The sequence below is a fragment of the Manis javanica genome, chromosome 12, assembly GCF_040802235.1.
Source record: "Manis javanica isolate MJ-LG chromosome 12, MJ_LKY, whole genome shotgun sequence".
NCBI classification, from domain to species: Eukaryota; Metazoa; Chordata; class Mammalia; order Pholidota; family Manidae; genus Manis; species Manis javanica.
The window spans coordinates 55,689,382-55,712,915 of record NC_133167.1 but is presented as its reverse complement, the minus strand read 5'-3'; the positions used below and the strand labels follow the sequence as shown (position 1 = coordinate 55,712,915).

Here is a 23,534-nt window from a genome sequence, read left to right as displayed (position 1 = left end):
CACTTGACATTCCCAATGATCCTCTGAAGTAGTGCTCTTATTCCATTTTTCAGAAGAATTTTTGAAGAAATAGTAAGAGGGTAGAAGAACATTTAGTATTTGGGCTAGACTTAAGCCTGTAATTCTGCTTGTAACCCTTTATAAAACTATTCTGACCATGAGAATTTACACTTTTCAACAGTGATATTAGAACTTTATATACAGTGGTACATGTAGCAAGGTGAAAGTTTTAACTAATACTAAGGTCATATTTGCACAAAAATATACATTTTACTAGAAACCTATGGGTACAACGGTTATACCATCTAATTGCTTAGGAAATACCATCCCAAGACAGCTTCTCTGTGATTATGCAGTTCATGCTGTGTGGGTTCCCCTCCGTGGGTTCCCTGATCTCTGATGACACTTATGCCCAGAATCTGGAAATATTTTTAAAACTTTGTCACTCAAAAATCAGTTAACAGTCCCAGTTGGAGTCTTCTTTTTAACCTGAAATGTGCACTAGGATATATATATTACAGTTTTCTTACATATTTTCTGGTTGAAGCTTAAATAGCCTCATTGAAAACAGTATTTACTGAATAAAACTGCACTTAATGAACAAAAATACAGTTTGAAGTAAAGTTCAGTACTCTAGTCATATATTTCATTGGGTAAAATTAAAATTGGAAAAATGACTTGTATATTCTGTCTCAAAAAATTGTTTTGTAGATTTTTTCCTTAGCATATCTTTAATAGTTTCTACAAATAATTCTTGAGGTTTAGTGTACTTGTTAGAATATGACTGACAGTGTAAGTATATGAGAATGAACTTGTCTCCACAGTCAATTGAGGGTATTAGTAGGGGCTCCATCTGTTAAATTCCACTTAATACAAAACAGCATAGATTTAAAATTAAGTCATGACACCAATACCTTTCAACTATGCCTTTGGATTCTTTTTTTTTTTTAAATAAGCTATCACTGAAATACAATCTTATAAAGGTTTCACATGAACAACACTATGGTTATTACATTCACCCATATTATCAAGTCCCCCCCCATTCCCCATGTAAGTCACTGTCCATCAGCGTGGTAAGATGCCACAGAGTCACCACTTGTCTTCTCTGTGCTACACTGTCTTCCCTGTGCTACAATTTCCCCCTGCATTATGTATGCTAATCATAATGCCCCTTAGTCCCCTTCTCCCTCCCTTCCCACCCCTCCCCTTTGGTAACCTCTAGTCCCTTCTTGGAGTCTGTGAGTCTGCTGCTGTTTTGTTTCTTCAGTTTTGCTTCATTGTTATACTCCACAAATGAGGAAATCGTTTGGCACTTGTCTTTCTCCACCTGGCTTATTTCACTGAGCATAATACTCTCCAGCTCCATCCATGTTGTTGCAAATGGTAGGATTTGTCTTCTTATGTGTGCCTTTGGATTCTTTAGACGTATTAGGAGGAACTTATGCATTGCAAGACAAAATTACTTGTGGTCACCACTCTTTTAACCTATGCTGTGAATTTCTCTAGAAATCTGGCTGGCACATCACAGTCAAATTTTAACAAATAGCTTTTCTCACAGGGAAAAATTACTACACCATATGCTTCTCTCTTCTGTAGGCTGGTGAGCAAATACATGTCAATCTCCCCGTGTCACAGCAAGTAGCCAATGAGAGCCGCCTCTCCATGTCAGAGTCTGTCTCTGAGTTCTTCGATGCCCAGGAGGTGCTCCTCTCTGCAAGCTCGTCAGAGAATGAGGTAAGGTTCTTCGACTGGTCAATCCCCACTGCTTCTGACTGTAAGTTTGGGTTAAAGAAAGTAATAAGACCATGGAACTTTTTTTTTTGACGTCATAGGATGGTGTCCAAATTGTAGCAAAGCTGAAAACATGCAAACTCTATTGGCTACCATTTTACTGGTCACTTAACACTTCTGGGCTCTAGCTTATTACTCTTAAATTTGATTAGTGGAAGAAAATAATTAAGCATTATTTTGACTCTCTTGTATAATTCATATTTCAGGGTAATCAAAAAGTTGGTAACAGAGTTATTCATAGAAAGACTAGCTAATGAGTATGGAATGAATGAGAGAATTAGGAGATCACCATTTATGTGCGCACACACACACACACACACACACACACACACACACACACACACACTCTTTACCTGAAACATGAATTTGAGCTTAGAAGGATGCTGGCTTCATTATCAAGTTGGGTAATAAGGCTTTTGGAGGCCAGCAGTGGCTACCATAAAAGCTTTTGGCTTGGTTTGGTTTGAGTTTTTGCAGAGGTAATTGACATACAACATTATATTAATTGCAAGTGTACAATATATTTTAGATTGTTCTTTATGCTTGTGAGGCTTGGCAAGGTCATAGACTCTGGTTGTATCTTCCTTAGGTTGTAGAAATTAATTCTTTTACTGAATTTTAGTCAGGTACACTTTAACTTTTTATTTTATAATGATTATTATTATTTTGGATGGGAGAAGTAGCTAAAACTCTTTCCCACACAGTTGATTAGGAATTTTGTCATTTGAGATTACAAATCTGTACTGCATTTTTTACAAAGAAGGAAATTAAATAGTTGATAAAATTTATTTCCATATGCATAGAAAATAGATTAGAAGGAGATATCCTGACAAATAGTCGTAGTTGTTTTTGATGAGTGATTTTTAGAAATAAAAATAAGTGGAATAGAGAAAGAATAGTGAGCCCATCACTTTTAGAATGGGGGGAGGGTCAGATAGAATTCTTGCGTCAGGTTCTGAGTTTGTTAACACCCCAAGCCGTGCACCTACCAGTCAGATCTCAAGTAATACATCATCAGAGTCACTGAGACTCCTATTCATAAGCCCAAATACTATTTTAACTATTCATGATAATGGATGCTGGCAGATGGCAAATCTGCACAGGAAGACTACTTTTGAGTTAGGGAGCTCTTGGGAGAGCAAGGAATGGTAGCAAAAGAAGTGAATTGAATGAACTAAAGGTTGGGAAGGCCAGAATGTAGTATCTCCATTATAGGAATACTCTGCCACAAGGACAGGGTATTTTTGTCTGTGAGCCACTCTGCTAACCCAGGGAAACTACCACGCTGGAGATATGCTTCCAGCATTTTCTTTTCTGACTCTCCCATTTCCGAGCTCCCATTACTAACCAGGCCTTCCTTGCAGTCAGGTTACAGTCAAACTTCACTATGCTGTCTGGGCTCTGACCAATCATCTGATGGCTTTAGAGTTCATTTCTCTGAGAACAGCCAGATTTCCTTATGTCCAGGTTTGGAGTTTGGGGGACACCCCCAACTGAATATCCAGGTGCCACCTGCAGCAGACACTGGCAATTCAGAAACAAAGAGGATGTGAAGCAGGTTACTGCACAAGTCCAAGCAAAACAGTGCTGCCACCCCTGGGGAAGAATGCACCTAGTGTCAATTCCTGTAACTGGTTTTCCTGCTTCCCTTCTTGCACCTCTAATCCATTTTCCACTGGATAGCCTGATTCATTTTTCTGAAATGCAAATCTCATCATGTCCCTATTCCCCAGAGTCCTTAGGATAATTTCTTAACTCCTTAGGTATCAAAGACCCTTAGAATCTGATCTGTGCTCTCAGCTGCAGCCCTTTGCAACCTCTATTCTCCTGGAGCCTTCCAGGGCCCAACAGACTGATTATTGGAGTTGTCAATTAGCTAGAGACACTCCATGACCCTTACTGAAACAAGGAGAGTGACTGTGCTATGACCTACATTAGAAAAACTGAAATGCCCACCTCTTGCTTGTTCCTGAATCTTACAGGTCTTCCTAAATGACTGTTTTTACTTAAAATTTCCCTGATGATCAGTCCTTTCTTGTCCTTAAGTCAGGTCACAGTCAAACTTCATTATGTTATCTGGGCTCTAAGCCAGCATCGAATGATTTGGTCCTTCAGTCTTAAGCATTTGAGGACGGTAGACCAGGAGCTACACCCAGGGGGCAGACGCTGTGACAGTCTCAGAGTTGTTCCTCACTTCGGCTAAGACTTTGCCACAGAGTCAGCCTCCTCCATCCGAGTTTCTGAATTCCCTTGGGATGAGATCTCAGAAGGCTCCTCGAGTCTTCACATCAACAGACTTGGCTAACCCACTGGGTTACTTCAGTGACATGTGTGACTCCCTGCCACAGCCACAGAGTAGGTTCAAGCTGCATGTTCTGCACTGCAGCAGCCGGGAGAGATCGGGCTTCTGCATGTGCTGTTCCGCTGGCTGGAGCACTTCTCCCCAAGAGCGTCATGTTCAGAGCCCTCACTTGCTTCAGTCCGCTCAGAAGTCACCTTCTGAGAAGCCTGTCCTGGCTGTACAAGCTACATTTCAGAGCTCCCATTTCCTCCTCTCCCCTGACCTTTCATATCCCTCTTCTCACTTCATTTCTCACTCTCTTTAGTGTATATGTTGCCCCTTAACTTTATTCTCATGCTACCTTTAGTTTCATTTTAGTTCTGTGTTTTTTTTCACGTAGAAAGTGGATTAATTGTTGATTTCTTCCTGCCCCTACTTGCCCCACTCCCAAATATCCTGCCATATTTTGTCCATTACACTTCAGACATGGCTCTTAAAGCAGCTTTACCTCCAGATCCTCCTTGTGGCCATCTTAATCTAAGCTGGCAGTAGTTCTTACCCAGGTTTGTGTAGTACCCTATTATCTGACCTCCCTAGGGCAAGCAGCCAAGTATCTTCCTGAAAACTAAGTATCATTCCCTTGCATCCTCACAGGATTATATGTGAAACGTTAATGTTGATATGAAAAATCCTTCACATTGGGATCCTCTTCTGTTCACCCCACACTCTGTCACAGCCCGTCAACTCCATGGCATCCCTAGAACGAAGGTGCCCCTCGGGGTTCTACCTTTGCACACTCTCCCTTCCTCCTGTGCTTCTCCCCCTCTGACAACTTCTCCAACATTCAGCCCAAGTACTTTCCTCCAGGCAACCTCTCCCGACTCCTCCAGCGGGAGGGATAGAGCCTACTTGTTTGCACATCCTTACTGTATATACTATTCGGAAATACTTGTGGTTACGTACTGGCCTGCACCAGCCTCCCAGCCCAGCTAAGACAAGGAGCTACTGAGAGGTAAGGGCTGCTTTCGAATAGTCCTATCTTCTGGCTCATGGGAGACCCTCAAGTATTTCGTGCACATATTTTTCACCATGACCTGTGCTTCTCATTTAGGCAATAATTTGTTGTTTTTACTCATTTGATTTTTCTGAACTTTTAAGACTGAATAAGAATTCTTTCTGCCTCCTTAGGCTTCAGATGATGAGTCTTACATCAGTGATGTGAGTGATAATATATCTGAAGACAACACCAGCGTTGCAGACAACATTTCTCGGCAAAGTATGCATCCTTTGAGCTTCCAGGTTATTCTGTCAACACCCAAATTAGAACACTGGTGAATCAGTTAATCCTTTTCCGCTCATTGATTCCTTTTACAACTGATTGTTTAATAAATGTTATGTTTGTTTAATCTGCTGAGGTAAATGGTTGACAAATCTGTTAGGTAGATGATTAAGTGAAGTTTTACTTCTTGCTTAAACCAAAAGTTTGATTCCTTCATACTAAATATGTTTAATTTTTAAAAATTTGATTTGTACAATCCTGAGTAATATTTGAGTGTATTTGACATCTTGTTTAAAAAACTATACACTGACATTTGTGCACTTATTAGCAACCCTTGTATTGAAAATAATTCCATTCACTCATGAGAGAGTATAATGAAGGCTTAAGAAATGAAGCACAATCAGAATTATTTGAAAGGGCTATTTCCCTCCTGGGTTTTATGAAATCAAAAAAGCAAAGTATCCTTTATTGTGATTCTCGTCTTTCTCCCTCTTCCAGTCTTGAATGGGGAGCTTACAGGAGGGGCTTTCCGAAATGGACGTCGCACGTGTCTGCCAGCTCCGTGTCCCGACACCAGTAACATTAACCTGTGGAATATCTTAAGAAACAACATTGGTAAAGACCTCTCTAAAGTCTCCATGCCTGTGGAGCTAAATGAACCACTCAACACCCTACAGCATCTGTGTGAGGAGATGGAATACAGTGAGCTTCTGGACAAGGCATCAGAAACCGACAACCCGCATGAGCGCATGGTAATAAATAACAGAGCAGCAGCCTTCGGGGACTTGTCCACCCCAGACCCAGGCTAAGGCAGAATTCATTATGATGGCACACTTGGTCTTGGCATAACATTCTCACTGTGTAGGTAAGAGAGGAATCAGTCCATCTGCAGAAATTGGGCAGGGCCAGGAAGTTCCAGATACCCCTGCCGGAAGACATGCTTTGTGGCTTATCCTCAGTTCCGAGTGTTTCTAACTTAAGATGTAAGGGTCTTGCCCTCCTTACAGGTTTAAGACTTGCCTGGATTTGCTTTGTCTGTTTTTCCTGGATACCAGGAGAGCCCGTTTGTTTAGGAACGTAGGTCTCAGACAGTAACTCCTGTTTGTGCTTTTCCCACACCGCTACCTTCTCCATAGGACCGTGCAAAACTTGATCTGCCCTCTGAAAAGCACCAGTAGCCCCAGCCCTCCTGCACATGGAGCTAAGTTACACAAATGATGTAACCTATAAGCTGCATTTCAGAACCTTTGGACTCTATGATGGTCAGGAAATTGGGAGACAGATGACTGAAAAATACTGGCCTCAGTTGCCTGCTAGTTCCCAGGGGAGGATGTTAGCTTCATTTTCACTTTGTTTTCACCATGAGTTTATAAAGAGTCTGTGCAAGTAATAGAAAATGGAAATACCATCAAATCAGCACCTGTTTGGCAGGGGTGTGTAAAACCTAGAGGAGTAAGGGACAAACAGACCTGGAAGTAGTCTCTCCTATATTATTTTCCTTTCTTAAATGTTTTAACAGGTTCTTATTGCTGCATTTGCAGTTTCAGGATATTGCTCCACCTATTTCAGAGCAGGAAGTAAGCCATTCAACCCTGTCCTTGGGGAGACTTATGAATGCATTAGAGAGGACAAGGGATTCCGATTTTTCTCAGAACAGGTAAGTCCCAGTAGACTCAGTGAAGTTTCTATGTAGACACTGTAGGGAAGACATTGACCATGAAAACAGCTTTTTGATAAAACCTCTGGAGAAGAATATAAAATTTTAACAGAAGACTCACTTGACTTATCTATAAAGTTGCCCCGTCTAAATATATAAATTTTCTGTGTTTAACTCTGAAGTCTCAAAAGTTAAAGATTCAATAATTTACTTATACATTTTGAGAATAATTTACTAATAGAGATGGATGAGTTGACTAGTTGGTACTAGGGAGTAGCCAATATATGTTGTAATAAAATGACCACTTATGGAAGTTTTAACACTGATGACATTGCCTCCTTTGTTTTTAATTACTAGGTTAGCCATCATCCACCCATTTCTGCCTGTCACTGTGAATCCAAGAATTTTGTGTTTTGGCAAGGTGTGTATTTCAATTATAACCTAAAAGTCCAATTGATGAGCTGATGAAAGAGTTTCGAGTGTGCAAAGGTACACTGTACTCAGGTTAGATGTTTACCTTTGTAATTCAGAGAATGTTAGTAATTGGTGTGGAGTGCAGTTTGAGAAATTATATTTCCTGGTTTAAGTATGAAACCGTATCATCCAGGAGATGAGGCTGTTTACCTAAGAAGCAAAGCCCTGTGGGACAGCAGAGCGTTGCTGACTGCGGGCTCAGGGCTATCACTAGCCCGTTGTGCCTCAGATACGTACGTACCTCATGTAACGTGGAGGTTAGAGCTGCTGCCTTCTAGCTTCTTGAGGGTGTGCAAAGAGATCTCAACCCCCAAAAGCAGGCTCCATGGATGTCATCTGTAGTCACAGTCTGATTAGATATGTAAACATTGCAGTGATTTCCGGTCTTTAACCCACTGAGGCTCAGGGGTTTGGATTAAAGTCTCTACTTAATCATTGCCCGCCCATTATTCAGTCAGAATGTTACAGACTTGCCAAAATAAAGGTTTTCAAAATCCCTTAAGAAAGAAAAATATATATTTGTGTATTTGACTATTAAGTATAAATTGTTCCTTCTTGTTTGGAAGGGTGCTTCATCACTCACAAAAAGACTCTTCTCATATGTACTTCCTCAACCTGCAAGCACACAGCATGATAGAGCACTGTGACTGGACCTTATTGCAGAGTAATTAATTTCTTGGTCATATCAGAGAGTCAGAAATTTCATGGACAGCCCTAAATTCCCTTAGTTCATCAAAATGGAACCAGGTGGTTATTATAAATGCACAGGTAAACCTGAGCATCCACACAGAAACCATAGTCATTATGTGAGATAAAGCACTGGGTGCTGGGCTATATCCTAATAACCACTGTAGGAACATGTTCATTAAGTTAATCCCACTTTCTTATAAATCTTACCCTATCTATATTTAGAGATTTTGTTTTCTTACTGTCCTCCCAAATCATATAACTCTTCAAATAAATGTGTATGTAAATCAGTGGTATTGTCATACTGCAATTATTTTTACTACACACTTTTTTTAATGCATATGTTAACTGTTTTCACCACTTAGTTAAAACATAGAACAACTTTCATCTAGATATTAAAGCATAGTAGAGTCTGTGTACATGTGTATATGAATACGCACACACACATACATGTCATTCCTGACTTTTCACAGTTTTATTAGTTGAAAACAAGTGTGGCACATGTATTATAGAGAAAAATAGATAGTGGATTTTTTTTTTAGTTCACAGTTAATCTTTTCACTTGAGCCATACTTGTTCATCTAATGTGTCAAATGCCTATTATAGAATCAGTATTGCTACCAAAATTCTTTGTAAAATGTAAAGTGCAATACAAACAGTTTTTAAAGAATAAATGCTTAGATGTGGAGTATATAGTTCTTGTCCTCTGCCTACATCATTTAGATATCAGATGGAAAAACAAGTTCTGGGGGAAGTCGATGGAAATCCTGCCTGTTGGAACCCTGAATGTCATGCTTCCAAAGTAGGTTGCTCTCATCATCTTCCTGGTCTCTTATCAGCATTTGCAAATCAGAATTGGGTATTTGAAACTCTAGAAAGTGCCAAGCATACATTCCCCTGTATGCTAAGGCTTCTGTTAACTTAACCAAAGTTTGAAAATGGACTCCCACAAAAGCTAATGAGAACTTTAACACATATGTATCAAAGATTCTTGTTTATCTCTTCACATCCTGCATTCATCCATCCACATCAGGTACCTGTCTGTCCCAGTCACTGTATGAGTTTGCATTTTATATGAAAGAGTCTCTTTTTACCCACTTCTTTTCCATGCAAATTATAATTTCACTTTTAAGTTCATCATAGATCCAGGGACTATTCGTGCTCTTCCCCACACTGCAGTGACCTCCTATCCATCTTCCACACTTAAGCCAAACCCAGCCTCCTCTAGCAGGTCGTCCTTGACATTGACCCATATTCCAGGCTGATCTAAAGACCAAGGACTCCCCTTCTATGTTCTCATAACACTTACTCATCATACTTTATTTTAAATATTTGTTGATACGTTTACCCCTACGAAAGGCTCCAGCTTGGCTCCAGGAAAGAAAGCAGTGGCCTCTATTCAACTTGGAAGCTTTAGCACATGGCCCATAGAAAGCACTGAAATCTTCCTTAAAGGAATGAATCATGTCATAAATGTCCTTGGCCACATAGGAACTTTCAACAAAGAGAGGAAAATGAGGGAAAAGGAAACTTTGGCCCAAGAATATTCTCATTGGTAGAAACAATAATAAATATTTGTGACCTTAATTGTTTTTAATCAGTACTGTATTCTTCACTAGGTATGGAGATTTCTACGTGTGGAATAAAGTCACCACATGCATACACAACATTCTCAGTGGGAGGAGATGGATAGAGCATTATGGAGAAATAACCATTAGAAATACTAAAAGCAGTGTTTGCATTTGCAAACTCACATTTATCAAGGTAAGTGATATCTCACAATGGTAATGAAAAATTGCTTCCTAAGGAAGACATGAAACCATTGCCTTAAACAGCAGCAAGTGAGTCTGTCCTGTATTGTTGATCCTTAGGGACATATTGGATAAAAAACAGAACCAACTGGAGGAGTTACTAAGGCATGCAGACTTCTGAATGTGTGGAGGTCAGAAAAGGCAACCTCTGAAAGCAGAAAAAAAATTAAAGAGTTTCCTTTTTAAGCAGCCAGTCAGTAGTTCATTAAGGAAAATTCCAGAAAACACTTCTTGCCTATAACAAGTCTTCTGGTTTCTATTTCTATTTCTATTCCTGCTTGATTGCAACATATTCAAGTGATCTTCTTTCAGGGAGCTAATTATAGTGCAGTTGTTCTTTTCTGAGGATGCATGCAGATGATAGCTCCCAGTCACTACAGGCTTATCTAACTCTGCCATTATTTAACCCAAATAAGTTCAACAAAAAGCATTACCTTTTATTAACAAGAAAAGATGTCAGAGAGAGAAATGCGCACAGAACAGCATTCTCCCTCAGCCTCTGTCTGACGTGGAGCACAGTATCATCCCCACGTCTGTTTACGTGTGCTAAAGAATGCATCACGATACACAAACCTCCCCTCTATCTATTCTACTCCTGATCTCATTCTAATGCGGTAGAAACAGGTAAGATATTGGAGTCTTAAACTCAAAATTTTCTGTACTTACTTAAATCCTTCTAAGCCATACTGAAAGATTGTTAGTTTTAATTGAATATCTTTAATTGAACTCAAGATGTTTTTCTTTTTTCATTTTTTCTTATAATCTCACCTAGTGGCTCAAAACTGAAGAGCCAGGACCATTATTTGCTCTGACTGGGCAATGACAGCAGAGGTGTACATTGAGCTTGATAGAAGCTTCGATTCAGGCCCGCTCCTAATACTTGCAGAGCTCAGGGCAAGAGTACAAATGGCAGTTTGTACGAATGTGTAAATATTTAAAATATGTAAATCAAGCCTACAAACTGTCAAATATGTGCTGTCCTTTCACTTAGACAAATACACCTTTTATAACACAATTCGCATGGCCAGCTTGAATGCTTCAGAACTCTGAGCTGAAACCTGGCCCTGCAGGAAAGCCAGTCCTGGCCCACGACCTTCGTGCTTTCTCCCCACTTCTTCCTCTGTGATGCACATCACGGGGCCTCACACACGCACACATAGGCAGCCCAGCCCACACATCCAAGTCACGTCCCCACCCACCTCAAACAGCACCTCATGCCACCCCATCGGCCTAAGGATTCACACACTGGTGGGTGGCCTGCCCTTGGGTGGATGAGTCCAAGGCAAAGCCTCTGCAGGCCATGAAGTAAGCTTAGCGCCATTGGACAGGGCATCTGGCCCAGACTTCTCACCCCCCGGGAGGAGCACGGTTGGAAGAGTGTCAGAGCAGGGTCTTCGCGATCAAATCTAGCCATTGACAAATAATGTGAAAATTATTTCACAAACTACTTCTACACTATTGCCCATTGAAGTTCATTAAAAATCCATAAGTAAAAGGAAAATTTGAGACAGGAGGATCTAAGGAAGAAATTACTAACCTATAAATTAATGATAATTACTAATTAAGTAGTAATTAATTAAGAATAGTTACACTATTAGGATGGGATCTGAGCCTTCTCTGTGTTGTGCTTCCATGCGATAGCAGGGAGTGGAGGTCATCCCTTTCTTAAAAGTTAAACCAACTGACACTTAGAAAGCCCCCATTCCCATATAAAACATTTTGAGATAGACTTCTGACAACGGTTCGATTGAGGAATTCCGAAGTTCATTTTCCATACATACAGAAATAATATGGGTTGGTGTTATTAAAGAGATTGTGTGTTTTAATTGGGGTTTGGTGTTTCCAGGTGAATTACTGGAACTCTAATGTGAATGAAGTCCAGGGAGTTGTGATGGACCAGGAGGGGAAGGTGGTGCACCGGCTGTTTGGAAAGTGGCATGAAGGGCTCTACTGTGGTGTGGCCCCTTCTGCAAAGTGCATCTGGAGGCCAGGTGAGATGGGCATGAGTGTGTTGCCTCCACACAGTGCCAGGAGTGACAGAAGGAAAGGAATGAGAGACCATCGTATGCAATTCACCTTCTGTTATCTTTAATAGTGAAATTAAAAATACAGATGCAGAAGGCAAGTATAGTTTCCTTTATACTTAACATATAAATTATATAAGTCCCAATGTTTGATAATAAAGAGTTGTAAAATTTAGGCCAAATCTGACCTGTGGTCAGGTTGAACCTCATGTAAAGCTACTCTAAGTGCAATGGCTACCTTTAAAACCTAGGTGTATTTATTAAAGAGTTTAGATAACTGATTTATACAAACTTAAATCCTTACTCTCGTTATTTACTCTCTGCTTTAATAAAACAAAAGAGAGCCTGCAAACCTCAAATTCAATGATTCACTGAAATAAGTGATCTTTTCACTGAAGCAGCAAGAAGCTGCTGTATGTTAACATTTAATAAAAGACTTCAAGAGCGTTCTGGTAGTACACTAGCATGTAATTGAATATCAAGAATAAATAGAACAAATCTCCACATGGCATTTCTGTTCATTGGAATTTTGTCAGTTAAGGCTGAACTTTAAACTTAGCTGTTGGTTTCCTAAGAGACCTCAATGAGTATTTAAATTTCCTGCTAGTAGAGTGATTTGTTCATTCATTCAGCATTTATTTATTGAGCACTAACTCTGCAGCAGGCTTTGCTCTGAGCTTGGAATACATCAGTGAGCAAAGTATACAAAGATCCTGTCTTTGAGTTCTGTTTAAATGCACCAAGATAAATATTAATTTAGATCTGCATCATTTTCTTTTCTAAAAGAAAGTAAATTATGTTTCTGATGAAATCTTAATGTTCATAGTTACTCACCCTGGCATTTAGTTAACAATTAAATATTTGAGAGAAAAGTTATGGCATAGTTTAGCCAGTAAAGACTATACTAATATGTGCCAAGTTTTATTTTAAAGGCTAATTTTATGAAGTATATGAATCTGTCAGTTCTGATAATCAACATAAAGTTACCCATCTAGCAAAAAATAACCAATTTCATTCATTTAAAAAAAAGTCATAATCTAATGTTTATAGCTATGAATTGGTTGTTAGTATGGGTATTAGTATAGTATTAATATAGTATAGCACCTGGGTTAAGTCAACTTCTGCACATTCCTTAAACCTCTTTGCCTCTCAGTGGTTCTTTGGCCTCATTCCAGGTTCCATGCCAACCAACTATGAGCTCTACTATGGCTTCACAAGGTTTGCCATTGAGCTCAACGAGTTAGATCCTGTACTAAAAGATCTCCTTCCACCGACGGATGCCCGATTCCGGCCAGATCAGAGGTAAGCATGGCAAAGGCATTTGAAATGGACACTAGATCATGGCATAGCACTACAGACACCATCACTTATTTATTCACTGAATCATTTGTCAGTCCCTTCTTCACTCAGCAATATTTGAGACCACCCCAGGGTAGAACAGTATTCAGAGGATGACCATAATAGAAAATTAGCTCAACAAATGTTCCCTGCAGAAGATAACACAGATGTTTTTTTACAAAAAGTTTCTGCCTTCCCCCGCGGCCCCAGCCCAAAATCTACCCAATGTCTGCAAATTCAAGGACTCTCTCCACTAAATACAGAATCACTCCTCACTCAGTGTTTTTTCTTTTTTTTTTGAGAGGGCATCTCTCATATTTATTGATCATATGGTTATTAACAACAATAAAATTCTGTATAGGGGACTCAATGCACAATCATTAATCAACCCCAAGCCTAATTCTCAACAGTCTCCAATCTTCTGAAGCATAATGAACAAGTTTTTACATGGTGAACAGTGCAAGGGCAGTCATCACAGAAACTTTCAGTTTTGATCACACATCATGAACTATAAACAATCAGGTCAATTATGATTATTTGTTTGATTTTTTTACTTGATTTATATGTGAATCCCACATTTCTCCCTTATTATTATTATTATTTTTAATAAAATGCTGAAGTGGTAGGTAGATGCAAGATAAAGGTAGAGAACATAGTTTAGTGCTGTAAGAGGGCAAATGTAGATGATCAGGTGTGTGCCTGTAGACTAAGTATTAATCCAAGCTAGACAAGGGCAGCAAAACATCCACGGATGCAGAAGATTTCTCTCAAAACAGGGGGGGTGAGGTTCTAAGCCTCACCTCTGTTGATCCCCAATTTCTCACCTGATGGCCCCCCTGCAACTGTGCCTGTCTTAGGTTGTTCCTCCCTTGAGGAATCTTACCCATCTCTGGCTAACCAGTCATCTTCTGGGGCCATACAGGGAAATGTAAAGTTGGTAAGTGAGAGAGAAGCAATATTGTTTGAAAAGGTTAGCTTTTTACTTCTTTGCAGATTTATGCCCTGTGGCTTCTATGCCCAGCATTTGTCTTGAGGTATCTTTACCACCTGGAGGAATTATGATACTCGGTAATTTCTATATGAGGCACGAATTCTACTTAGGGGTTGTAATTATGAAGGAAGAAGAGAAGCTATAGAAGTAGCAGACAGAAGAAAACATGGGAAGATTGATTATTTCTTTGACATATCTTCTTGCAGTGTAACATAAGCGTGTATAGGTTTTAAATTACTAATTAAATTGCATGCACACATTAACATAATAGGAATACAGCTACATAACCAAAGCAGACCTACAATTACCAGCCATATCCAGTGAAACCAAGAAAACCAGTTAGGCACCCTAGGCATTTGTGAAAACTTATTAATGATATGATGGATATTGTCTAACTGAATTTGAATATTTTGAGAAAAATCAGACAAATTAAAACAACACATTCCTGGGAACTGTTCACATCCCATATGTTCTTTTAACAGTAGATAGTCTCACTCAGTGTTTTTATTCCATTGTTTCCACTACTATGTAACATGCATTATCTTTTAAGCTAAAGAATAAGAGGGTAAGTTACAGGAGAACCCAGAAATGCTTTGAGTCTAGCGTTTGGAGTTGACCCGAAATGGGTTTTGATCCCACATGGTATGAGATGTACCCAACAAATAGTACCTTTAATATCTTCTAATTCTTATTTTTTTATTATCCTTATGTAATTCTTTACTCACGTTGTCCATTCCTACAGAATTAATTTTACTGTTCCCAAAATTCTATGTGCTGTACAGATTCCCTCCAAGACCATTTTATTTCCAGCATAGTTATGGCTTTATCTGCCTTTCTGCCAAAATGTTCCTGATACTGAATGTTCTACTCTTCCATTCTCTTATATCCAATCCCAATCTAGAATATACAGCTTTACTGTTTGACATTCAAATGTATCAATCAACTTCCTGTACAGTATGTATTATGTTGAATCCCTGTTCTTTGCTCTTATTTTGAAATTTAAATATTTGCAAGTCACCATTGAATCTGCTTTTTTTCTCAGTTCTCTTCCAATATTCCTCTCCAGTTCACTTACTATTTCTTTCCTTTCTATAGCCTTTTTGTAATTTTCCCAACTATTATCTTTTCTTTTTTCATCAGTTTTACTCTCTCCAACCAAACAGGGAAACTCCTTCCCTCTCAATGTCATTGAAAAGTAGGTGGGGAACAGCCGATTACCATCCTCCATTGTATGGCCCTTAACAAGTGTTTTCTGACTATGGAAAAGGAGCACAACCTGGGACTTAATGTTCTAACCCTGGTCTCCCCAGTCATCCTGAAAATCTCAAGTTATAGGACCTTAGACTGCAACACAGAGAAGTCTTCCAGGTCAAACCACTTACCTTGCCCTCCTACCATTACATTGCCACACAGTAATTCAGTTCACATACACAGAACATATGCTAACTGGTGGGCAGACAGAGGTAGTGTGTCCTGGGGTGGGGGTGAGGGGACATTAACTGAGTGGTACTGTTCACTATGTTATGTTCACAGCAACCAGAATGTAAATCTATGCAAATGAGATTTTTTCAGAGAGAAAAAGGATAATATGTTAAAAGAGTAACTGCTTTTTTCCTTAGATTTTTGGAAGAAGGAAATTTAGAAGCTGCAGCAGCACAGAAGCAACGAGTAGAAGAACTCCAGAGATCTCGAAGACGCTATATGGAAGAAAACAACCTTGAACATATACCAAAATTTTTTAAGTAAGTCAGTCCCTTCCCATAACAAGTTCATGAGTTGTGGATGGCTGCCCCGAGCAATGAGAAATTTCAGGTAGAAAAAAATTGAGGGATAGTTTCATGTCCCAGGAACTGAAAGGTGGTTAAAAATTGAACTCATTTTGGTAACTTTTGTTTTGGCAGTGAAAATGCTGCATCAGATTTCTCACTCATGAAAGTCTGTAACCATAAAAATAAATTCCCCTTGACAGCTCTTTTCTTTTCGTGAACAGCAAGAAAAAATAGGTGAGGGTCTCATCCAGAATGTTCCTTGCCCTTCCTCTGCACCCTTCAGGACAGTGAGAACATGTTCCCATTCCCTCACTCATTAGTATTTCATTTTCTCTCTGACACACGGAGCTTGGTCTGTTCTGATTTGGTCACTCTGTTGTGTGACTGTGGGTGATTGTTACAGGATTATTTGCAGGATCATATATACATCACACAGATTGAGCTGTATTTTTCAGATCCATCTGTTGCGCAGGACAAATCAGCCCAGAATAACCTTATATCCTTTATAGTTTCCATCTCATGACTGCCCTGGGGAGAGCAGCCTTGCCCATTAGATGTTGAAAGTGCACCCTGGTCTTGGACCCTGCAGAGGCTCATAGAGCTGAGGTTGCATACTTCTCCCCACAGGTGAAGCAGAGATTATTCCTGTGGGCCTGGGGCCTGAAGCTGCTAGTTACAGTAGTTGTGTGTACTTTGGGGCCCTTCACTTTCCTGCCTTGCCTGGAACTGATTTATTCCTGCCCTCAGCCCCTCTCACTATGACCCCACCCACTTTTCTCTCAAACATTTAACAACAAAAATGAGTTTGTTTCTGATTTAAAAAAATAGTTCATCAATAAACAGATATGACACTAACTGGCTTACAAAGTACTGCTTATATGTATACGTCTGATCTACAGGAGAGGATCCAGTTATCAGGTCTCCTGGACATGATTTGTGTCTAATGTTGATTTTTATATTTTCACAGAAAAGTCATTGATGCCAATCAAAGAGAAGCCTGGGTTTCCAATGACACCTACTGGGAGCTGCGAAAGGACCCTGGGTTTAGCAAAGTAGACAGCCCTGTTCTTTGGTAAACCAAGAATGTAGAGCTAGCCAACATATCATGCTCTGAATGAATAAATAACTATGCACAATTATGTTTCTTAGAGTTCCACGTGGTTTCTGGGTCGACCGAAAGCCAACCATTTGCTTTTCTATTCATCTTTGTAATGGACTTTCAAAAGTGCATTAGACAAGGCCCCTAACCACTTTTGGATCCTTTCTGTTTTGCTGCAACCATATTCCTTAAAAAATATCCACACCCTCCTCAAAAAGCAGAATAAAAGGAGCAGAGAATCCAAAGTCTGAAGTGTTTGTAAAGAAAAACTGCAACTGGTGCTTAAAGCTGATCCAGAGAGTTTAAAGCAACATGACATGTAAACCATGTATTTGGTCCTTTTTCTGGAAGCACCATCCCCTCATCTTAGGAGCTCCTTGGCCATGGCAGTCGGTCAGCTCAGACGTCGAATGTGTCTGTTTGATGTGGTGTACTTGTGCTGGCCTGTCAAAAAAAAATGTGATGCTTCTCTGAACCTGTTCCATCTGTACGCCATTGCTCATGCCTTAAGAAATGCAAAGATGTATAATAAATCATTTTTTTAATGTGTGCTCATAGGTTTATGTGAAGGACAGCTCTTTCGAATCATGGCATGATTCACTTTCTGGGATCAGAACAATTATGAGACTGACTTAAATGGATTTTTAAAAAGTAAGCAACATGTGCTTTGATATATTGGTTACTGTATCATATATCTAAAGGGCAAGAAAGAAAAGATGTGCTGAGTAGATCTTTGTATTCACATTGCTCATCAAGTTCCTGTCCTGTGTCCAGATAATAAACCATCCCTCTTCCACCTGACCTCACAGTGTGCCCTGTTATTTGGCAGTATCTGCATTTGATTTGAACACTTGGCATCAGTGTTAAAACCTTGGAAGGAAATAACAGAAAGCACATGGAATTTCTGTGTAGGCTTAGGAGTTACTATAAACATAACTATTTTTGAGTGCAGCACAATGTAACCCACACCTCTATCCTATGGCTAACCCATCGGCACCAGTGAAATCCCTCTGGGAACAGAAGCAAGAATGCTACTAGCTTATTTGCATTGTGTAAATGAGTTCTATGCAAAATCGCATTTTGTATTTTCATCACATGATTCTGTATGATACATGACCACATATTAAGTATTTACCTTGCTATTAGCAGAGATACAAAAGTTAAAATAAGTAATTTATCCATTCCAACGAAAAGGTTGGAGGGTGGACAGAAATGTATGTCTTTTGCATACTTCAAGATTTGTTTCTTTTCTCCACTATACAGAGGCTTTTGTAGGAAACTTGCATTGTATCCCTGAGTTTCTGCACGTAGATGACTATAAATGCCTCTAAGTTAAAAAAAAGACTCAGAGATTTTCCTAGACAATTATAAAATTACATATATTTTATTCTTGTTTTTATTCTTAGCTTCTTACCATCAGATTTGAAGTGTTATTTTAGACTGATAACAAGGTTACTGATCTTTTACATTTGTTATGAGGTGTTGACTTTAGTGTTATTTTTCCCCAGCAAAGCATTCCTAATGGCTAATCCACACTTACACCAAAACTGCTAAGAGCATAAGGGAAAGCTCAGTTTCCACTAGGTGGAGCAGTATTTTAGCTATCCTGAACCTCAAACCTTTTATTTTTATCTGAGTCCATATAGTATGTCTGTACAGTATGCATGGGCTTAGAATGAAGTTTCATTCTCAAGTAAACTCCCTAATCCATTGCCAGATCTAAATATTCCACTTAAGCCTCACCTTCCCTAGGCTTCTCAATGCCTTTCATTCCCATTTTAAATCTACAGGCAGCTTCCCTGTGGTAGCTGAAATTTCCCCTAGTTAACCATTTATCTGCTCATTGATCGTAATGTCCTTTTATCTGCATCCTGAGATACATGCCTTTAATTTAAATTGGAACTTAGAATTCTATTGACTTCCTCATAGATGTCTGTTCTCCTACAATTGGTAAAGCTTTCAGAACCATTTTAAATAGTTCTGTACTTAACTAACTTCCCTGAATGGTCTCAAAATTCTTAGCCTACAGATAAGAATTCTGCAAAGTAAAGGTACTGCAGGAAGAGAAGTAGGAAGGTGAGGCGTCAAGTGACTATCAGGCAGCTTATAGAGGAAGCATCTTAGAAGCAACTTCTGTCTGTACCTAGCATTTGGGTTGTGATTGAGAAGAAGGAAACTGCTAGCTGATAAGTTCAAGCTTCAAATCAGGTAGGTAAATGTTGATCAGAGCTAACCTGAAACTGGTTAGGATTTCAAGAGGAGAATGAAAAGAGTGCCAAATTAATTAAAATCACCACATTTTATAACATCCCAGATTTAGAAGCTCTTTTGAGACTTAGGCATCATGATTAGACTCCAAGTGATCAATTAAGTTTTAGATAATTCTGCCATAAACCTGATTCACAAATCTCCCAATAGAGTATTCCTATAAATACAATGGCTTTATCCCTCATTCCCTTTTATTTTTTATTGACATGGTGGCTATAGAATTGTGAGGCTTATCCTGTTGGGAATTTTCATCTGCATAATTTTGGGCACTGGAAACTATGTTAAACAGCAAAAGGATAAAATAAATATTAGATCATTCTTGATAAGACCTGACTTCTTAGAATTTTATATAAATCTTTTTATTTCAGGGCACTTGCTTGTTTTTCCCTAAAATAATCTAAGATGGAGGATATCCTAGATCCTCTAGTATATCTTATACCATCTCCATGATTTATTCATAAGCACACTCATCTTTTTGAGCTGGTCATTAAGGAAAGCATTGATAAGTGACCATGGTCCTGTGGATGTGGCTACACTGAACAGATTAATGGCACACACCAGCATTTGAGTAGAGGCCGGCCAGAAAGCCTTACGCTTCCATATACTCCCACCTAGTGTGCAAATTTACTCTCAGATTTTGCCGTTATATTTTAAATTAACTCATTATTTTCCCTGGGTTACATTAAAATACCCCATAATTTCCAGGCAATTGTAAAAATAAACCTCATTTCAGATACCTTTTAATACTACATGTCAACTATATGTAACACAAAGATTAACAAATGTATTTTCTGGGTAAAAGAAACCAAGAGGTTTTCAATATAAGGGATGCTAGATTGTTGATACTCCAAACCTTTTGCTCCTTATTCTGGCCCACGCCTTGCAGCAGTCCTAGTATCAGTCATTAGATCCTGCCCCAAAGAGCGCTGGGGGCCAGAGCTAAAGAGGAAACCAGGAAAACTGGCTTAGTTCTGGTTATAACTGACTGGAGAAGAGTTCGTAATCTAATGTCCATTTTTGTTACTACCTTGTGGACTTTAATTATCCTTCTTGTCTAATCTTGTTCTCTGTCATCCTATGAGGTGTTCGTGGGAGCAGAGCTCCCACACCAGGGGCTGTTGTGATAAATGTTTGCACTTTGCTCAGTGTATTATAAATGTGGCACACTAAATAAAGTTCGTGTACAAAATATTTCTATGGGAACCGTTATGTTCAGGATATACAAAATATCTAATTAAACAATTATGAATCTATTTTGTTCTATAGAAATGTTCTTTTGGGGGAAAGATGGAAAAAATATAATTGAGGCTAATATTAAAATGTGATTGGTTTTTTTCATTTTGTTTTTTCGAAAAGCCTCCCAGTAATTCAGAAAAACTCTTTATCTAACCAGGATTAGATCTTCTGAGCTATAATTGAATTTCTTTTGTAAAATTGGTACATTTAAACTGTACATTGGGTTAAGCCTGACTTTATTTAGGACATAATTGTGAGACTATACATTTGTGACTGAATTATAAGACCTTTATTGCAGACTTCACTATTAGAGAAAATGGCAAATTAAGAAAGGTTCAGCTTTTTAATTCTTCCAGAAGAAAATCTAAAGAATATGAATTACTTAAAAATTGCTATGATCAACCGCATGCCCAACATTTGAAGCAAACGAAGCCCCATGATCAAGGTAGCTCACAGGTGGCAGTTATGTGTCAGTTCTATGCAGTGTTTTGTTTTACCAAACAAGTATCTGCCTTGATTTATGTTCTTCCTTCTGTTCCTGACACAGTGAGGGGCACAGATACAGGTCTGTTCTTTTGCACTGTGTCGTCATAGTTACAAGGTGACATCCATACTGAAACCTCTGCATTTAGCCTCCTATGGAACAATACTAAATACTCATGGATTAAAAGTTACATCATAATTATTACTAGTTTCCTTGGTCTGTCCAGATTGGTAGTAAAAAAACAAAACAAGAATGTTTATTTTCTGCAAATTTTGTTTCTCTCATTCCTTCTAAATATAAATTAGGGCAGTTGTGGAGAGAGGAATAGTGAGTTTTCAGAAAATGCATAATCCTGAGTTCCACCTGTTCCTTTTAGTTCATTAGGTAAGCAAAAGCTTAATACTCGTAGAGAGAGAATAATGCTAAAGCTATCTTTTATCTTAAGCACCCACTCCCCAGCTTCCTTAATTATCTTCATCCAGTTACTTCTTTAGGAAATAATATGGTTGCTAGGAACTTTTTTTCAGTCGTTTCAAGCTTATTTTCAAAGCTTTTTGAGGTATAATTGACACAAAAAACTTTACACATTGGAGCTGTGCAACATGATAGGTTTTGACATACACTCTCAGCACCATCAGCACAATCACAACAGTGAACATACCCCCAACAAACCTTTCCTCTGCCCCTTCATAATCCCTCTCTCCTGCCCCCATCCTCCACCTCTGGGCAGTCATTGATCTGTTTTTGTTATTTTTACAAATCTGCATATTTTCTTGTGTTTATTGCATGTGGGATTTTTCTGGAAGACTGTGTGCAGTGGGTAGATGTATGCCTGCAAACCACTCCCGTGCCACTTCCTCCAGGACCCACCATCAAATGGTAACATGTACAAGAAGTTCTAGGTCTGGTAGCCCAGTAAAAATTTTAGATTTGAAAAGTATTTTTCATATCTAAATGGCCATGTAAGTTAATGAACTCATTTCCATCTTTTCGGTGTTCAATATAATGGTAACAGTGAATTTGGCAGCACTGAAGAAGCCTTGGGAAGTGTTTTTTTTCTTGTTTGTAATGAACGAGTCACTGACAAAGCCATGGGAATCCAGAATGCGACTGAAATAATGTCATTTTGATCATAGTGATCAAAGAAGCAGCTGTGCTGAGCTACTTATTTGCATCCCCAGCCCACTTTTGTGTCACAAACATTTGAAACTTTCAGTGCTCGAAGAGGTGGTTTCAGTCTCTTTTAATGCCCTTACTCCCCATAAGGAAATAAAGTTGCTAAACCAAAACTTGGAAAAGAAATGAAGTGTCCCAAATCCAGTGAACTTTCTGCCATTGGCAGCTTTACAAGTTGAAAGCTTATTCTTAAATCCTGCCCTCCAAAGCTTTGTTGCTCAAAAGTAGAAGTTTCCAGAGACTGTCAGATAAGCACAACTGACCACTGAATACCAATGAAAAGGAAAGCATGAATAAAAGAAATGGAATCTGGGAAAGAAAAATAGGTTCTCTAAGTGGGGTGGGTATCATGCTCCTTGGGGGCTGTGAATGGATCTCAGGGGGCCGGGTTGTCATATTGAATGTTTACAGGCAAGTTCCCCAGCGTCTCTCTAAAGGTTCTGAGTCCAAGATCTAGGGTGTGGACCAAAGATCAGCATTATTAACAAGCACCCTTGGTCTCCAGGGAATTTTGAGGCAGATGATGTTAGCAGCCAGAATGCTGTTTTTGCCCAGGATCCGTGTCTCAGGCGATGAAGAATGAAGCCAGCAGACCACAGTACACAGCAACCAGCAAAGCTTTTAATAAGTGAAAAAGCAAGAGCTCCTGCTAGTAAGAGGGGTTCCAAGACCAGAAGCAGGTAGAGTTGTGGTGTCTGGGGTTTATATTGCCTCCTCAGAGAAGAAAGTCCCACCCCCCTGATGATATCACAACTCACTCCTGATTGGCTGAAAGTACAATGCTTCATTTGCCTAGAGCCCAACCAGTCAGAACAGCTGAGGTCTAGCTAACTAAGTGGCTGAGTTTGCTTGGGTTTTTCTTTGAGACATAAGGGCTTTGTCCCACTACCACCTGCCTCAATGGGAACCTCCATGAGTTCCCACTGGCCTAATAGTCCTCTCCCTCCCCCCTGCTTCAACACCAGTATTTCGTTTGTTGTTTTTCCTCATAGTAACAGTCAGTAGTTGGCAAGAAAGTCGAGTTCAAGAAATGAAAACCTGCTAGAGCTCAGCGACCTGTGACTCACACTGCCACGCATGGTATCTTGTCACTTTGGTGACTTCTGTCCCAGTGCCAGTGCTGCAATATGGAGGTGAAGAGTAGGGAGAGCAAAACTCTGACACCTAAA

The 23,534-nt window shown here is 39.3% G+C and overlaps 1 protein-coding gene across 8 annotated transcripts in view; it reads left to right on the top strand.

The window, feature by feature from the left end:
• Positions 1 to 20,662, top strand: part of OSBPL6 (oxysterol binding protein like 6) — a 237,953-nt gene extending 217,291 nt beyond the window's left edge. For all 8 annotated transcript variants that reach the window (XM_073218653.1, XM_037000359.2, XM_037000357.2 and 5 more), the window contains 11 exons: positions 1,597 to 1,734; positions 5,261 to 5,348; positions 5,850 to 6,103; positions 6,871 to 7,008; positions 7,366 to 7,429; positions 8,893 to 8,971; positions 9,789 to 9,933; positions 11,827 to 11,971; positions 13,180 to 13,306; positions 15,953 to 16,075; positions 17,070 to 20,662. In XM_073218653.1, coding sequence (XP_073074754.1) covers positions 1,597 to 1,734; positions 5,261 to 5,348; positions 5,850 to 6,103; positions 6,871 to 7,008; positions 7,366 to 7,429; positions 8,893 to 8,971; positions 9,789 to 9,933; positions 11,827 to 11,971; positions 13,180 to 13,306; positions 15,953 to 16,075; positions 17,070 to 17,178 — 1,410 coding nt within the window. In that variant the 3' untranslated portion in view covers positions 17,179 to 20,662. The remainder of the gene's footprint in view (positions 1 to 1,596; positions 1,735 to 5,260; positions 5,349 to 5,849; positions 6,104 to 6,870; positions 7,009 to 7,365; positions 7,430 to 8,892; positions 8,972 to 9,788; positions 9,934 to 11,826; positions 11,972 to 13,179; positions 13,307 to 15,952; positions 16,076 to 17,069) is intronic.
• The last annotated feature ends 2,872 nt before the right edge of the window (positions 20,663 to 23,534 follow it).